We start from the raw sequence: 4,053 nt of genomic DNA on the forward strand, positions 1-4,053 counted from the left end.
AAAACAGCTCAGCTTTCTTTCAGTCTTCCATTTTAATGGGGAGTCTATGGCTGCCTCTTGTCAGAATCTGAGAGACCATGAGAGAGTGGCGCAGAGCAATGTGCCTGGAAAGGCAGAAGTGTGAACACGGATGATCGCTGTTTATATTTCTTAGTGTATATATTACTAGGAAGTATGTAGCTAGAGGGCTCTTTGTTACTTTTGTGATTTAACTATATAACCATGGGAAGTTGCCTATTATACCACTGTCATTTCCCTCCACAGCCTACACTAGCTGTTAGATCACTGCGGGAATACATTGGAGGGCATCAATTTGCCGTGAGTGAAAAAGCCAGTTAGTTGCAGATTCTTTCTTCTGATTCTAGGTTGAGGCTTTACTATGCACTACCCTGTAACCTGCGTACCCTCTCTTTGAAAAGTGTGTGTGTGTGTGTGTGTGTGTGTGTGTGTGTGTGTGTGTGTGTATGTGCTGTGATTTAAAAAAATCACCAAAACCAACTTGGCAACTTGTATTTAATTTTACACTTCTGGGTACCAGGTAACACAAAAACTCAAGACAGGAACCTGCAGGCAGAGGAGTACTGATTTCTCTACATGGCTTGCTCAGCTCACCAACCACCCAGGTGTAGCATCAACCACAGTGGTCTGGGTCCTCCCACACCAATCACTAACCAAGAAAATACCTCACAGACTTTCCTACAAGCCAATACAATGGAGATGTTTTCTCAAATGAAATTTCTCCTTCCCGGAGGAGTCTAGCTTGCTGCAGGTTGACACAAGCTAACCAGCACAGGGTAAGGAAAGCCGCCTCCCGTTAGAGGATGGGTCAGGGATAACAGTGCTCACGTAAGAAGGAAGGGTTTTGAGTGCTAGAATGGCGGAAGCAACATCCATCACAAGACTGACCTTAAGGCACCACTATCATCTCAAAGTCAGTGATGAAGGTTTTCCCCAGCTCTTGGGTCAGAAAGAGTGGACTGCTCCCCTTGGGGCCGACAGCAATGAACCAACCAGGGAAGGCGGCCGACTCGAACGTTGAGGTTGTGCCATTCTTGCTGTGGTAGAAGACAGAGGGTTTCACAGGTTCCCTTTGGTGGTACAGTTCCAGTATGCTCCCTGGCTGGTGAGTGAAAAGGAGGTGTCAGGAAGAAACATCGCTGCTGCAACTGTTTCTTTGTCTCTAACATCAGTCCCTGCCCTTTAAAACAGGCCCGCGGACTTGTGTTTCATATTCAAGTATTAAGAATTGTGTAGCCGAAATACATGTTGAGTATAGTAGAAACATTACGATGCAGATTTCAATTTTGTTTGTCTGTTTGTAGTTTGGCATTTTCACTGTTTTGAGACAAATTCTCTCTGGGTACCCTCAGTGCTAAGGTTAGAGGCATGTGCCATCATGTCCCACGGTTTCAGCACTTCCCCTTTCCCCCATGCTGGCCTTGGTTTTTTTTTCAAGACAGAAATTCACTTGCCTCTGCCTCCCAAGTGCTGGGATTAAAGACGTGGGCCGCAACACTGCCCATCTCTCTTTAATGTGAAATTTAAAAAGAATAAATAAACAGAAGGTTTGGAGATTGTATAGCATTGGTTTAGCCATTCATTTCCTGTTTCCTACAAATAAAGATGCTGAAAGAATGTGTACGTTACAGTTAGCATAAATTTTGAGTGGAGATACAAATGTTTCTGCAAAAATTCCCCGGTCTTAGCACTATGGACATCTTTATTGTCGGGGACTGTCCCTTTTGTGTGTTGGGACCAGCAGCGTCCCTGCCCTTAGCTCATTATGTAACTGGCACACTCTTGCCTCTGATTGCAACCACCCATCCTGGTTAGGGTTTTATTGTGGTGAAGAGGCAACAACTATTATAAAGGAAAACATTTAATTGAGGCTGGCTGACAGTTTCAGAGGTGCAGTCTACTATTGTCATGGTGAGGAACATGGCGGCGTTCGGCACACATGGTGTTAGAGAAGAAGCCGAGCGGTCTCCGTCTTGATCCATGAGTGGCAGGAGGAAGACTGAGACGTGCCGACCCCCAACAAGGCCACAGCTCTAATAATGCCACTCCCTGCGAGTCTAGGGGGCGGCATTTTCATAAAGCTACCACACTGCCCAAAGTATCCTGACATTGACCGCTGGTCAAAAAGCAAAACTATTCCTCGTTGAAAATCATTCTTTTACATTCAGTCATAAACCTGAGTGTCTGCCTATTACTGCTTATTGAAAGGGCCACAGTAATCACAATGGTGCCCAGAGGTCTAATTTAATTGCTTTATTATGATGTATATTTTTATAATGGAAAATCATAGTATGTAGGCACCCATTGCAGAGATTTATCTTTTTTTTCCACAAAAAATTATCAGTGATATTTTGTCTAGAATAGACTATGATAAATTCACCCACTTTGTGTCCATTTAAGTGTCCTTGCTGTTGTTTTGACACTAGCCATCCAGCCTAGCCAAGTTGGTGAGCTCCAGACTTAGCGAGAGAGTCTATCTTAAAAATAATGTAGGGAGAGATGAAGGAAGGTAGCCAGTGCCAATCTCCGATCCGTAAACACACGTGTGCACACACATGCACATAGACCCATGGTCACATCTATGAACACACAAGCACTCAGTAGTGACCCTAAAAAAATCTTCTTCCTTGACAAAACTTACCTTTGCAAAATAAAAGGAAAAGTTGTTTTGTAAATCTAGTTTCAAAATACCCCTACTCTTTTTTTTTTCTTATTTTTTGGTTATGGGTGCACCCCTAAGAGAACAATAAATCAGTGTAAGATCATCTGTGAGTTGCCTTTTAAAAAGATTTGAAAATCAGCATTTGTGTCAAGTAGGTGCTGTGTAGAGTGGATGGGCTCCTCTCCCCGGGCTAGGAGAAAGCAGATCCCCCTTCTCTGAGCTTACCTTCAGTTGTAGCACAGGCTGCTCCCCATCCTTGGTGCAGAACAGGCAGCATCTCGGCGTGCTCACTCCCAGATACATGGGTTCCCCCTTCCCCTTCTCCAGAGTCTCCAGATGCTGGCACGGGAGTAAGGTGACAGTGGCTGGGGACGCAAGGCAGAAAGCGGGGCTCAGATCGGGCTTTCAGAGCATCATCTGTAAGCCAGCGATAAAGAAATAAAGGCTGGAATTTTCCCACCAACCTTCAAGTCACCCTGCCGCGTGCCACCTGGCTCAGACAGGCATCTCATTTGCCTAACTCTTTCCATCAGAGACATCGACGTCTCCTAGATTAAAAAAATCTCATAATCTCATAGATCCTTTCCATCCAACTCTTTGAAGCTTTGCAGAAAAATCTTCCACCATGGTCCCAGCCTAAGTCCCACTCCTCCTGGGGTCACTTCTCTTTTCCTTGAGACTTCCTGTGGCTGAACAAGTCTATGACTTCCCTCTAGTCTAAACTATTCATGCAATGCTCTTCTCCAGACGAGACCAGTTAACACACGTGCAGTGAGACCCATAACGTTAGCTGAAAAGGGTCCTGGCTACTCACCTGGAACGGTTTGTTCTTTCCTTGGGACTGCAGTGAGGGTGTTGTTATGAAGGATCCACACTCGACTACTAAGATCCTGAATATGTCTTAGCCAAGGCTCTGCTGAGCTTAGTGCTATAAAGGAAGTAAATGCAGACATGTAAGCACAAAGGCACGGAACACGCCCCCTTTCCCGTCTTTCGCTCTTCTGTGAAGAGGATCTTTACCTTTACCCATATCCATTGTGGTGATGCTGTTTCTCAACTGCCAACCAAGCCGACTGACCCTAGGGGAGGAACAGAGTTAGTCCTAAGTCCCAGTTTGACCCCAGGTCAGCAGAGCTGGTGACCAGCCTAACAGTGACCCAGTCAGACCCTCTAATCCAAGTCTCACCAAACTCCCTTTACATCCTCAGACTTAGCTTACTGCCCACCAGAAGCAGCAGCTCCAACTCCCATGCAGGGACAAGGAGGCCAGAGCAGACCAAGGTCAGAGCCAAGCAGCAAGAGATTCTCAGCAGTGAGTGGAAGGCACAGGCTGCTTCTCAAACCTGATGGCCGAGGAGCTGTGGCTGTGTATA

The 4,053-nt window shown here is 45.7% G+C and overlaps 1 protein-coding gene across 1 annotated transcript; it reads right to left on the reverse strand.

Annotated features, from left to right (window-relative positions):
• Positions 1-633: 633 nt before the first annotated feature.
• LOC311606405 (interleukin-36 alpha-like) lies at positions 634-3,754 on the reverse strand. Its single transcript, XM_084797732.1, has 4 exons — positions 3,701-3,754; positions 3,495-3,608; positions 2,906-3,045; positions 634-1,120 (listed from the first exon to the last, which is right to left on the reverse strand). The coding sequence occupies exons 1-4, from the start codon at positions 3,714-3,716 to the stop codon at positions 908-910; spliced, it is 483 nt and encodes a 160-aa protein (XP_084653858.1). The 5' UTR covers positions 3,717-3,754; the 3' UTR covers positions 634-907.
• Positions 3,755-4,053: the final 299 nt, after the last annotated feature.

This window comes from Acomys minous (genome assembly GCF_964271855.1).
Source record: "Acomys minous genome assembly, chromosome: 10".
In the NCBI taxonomy this organism is placed as follows: Eukaryota; Metazoa; Chordata; class Mammalia; order Rodentia; family Muridae; genus Acomys; species Acomys minous.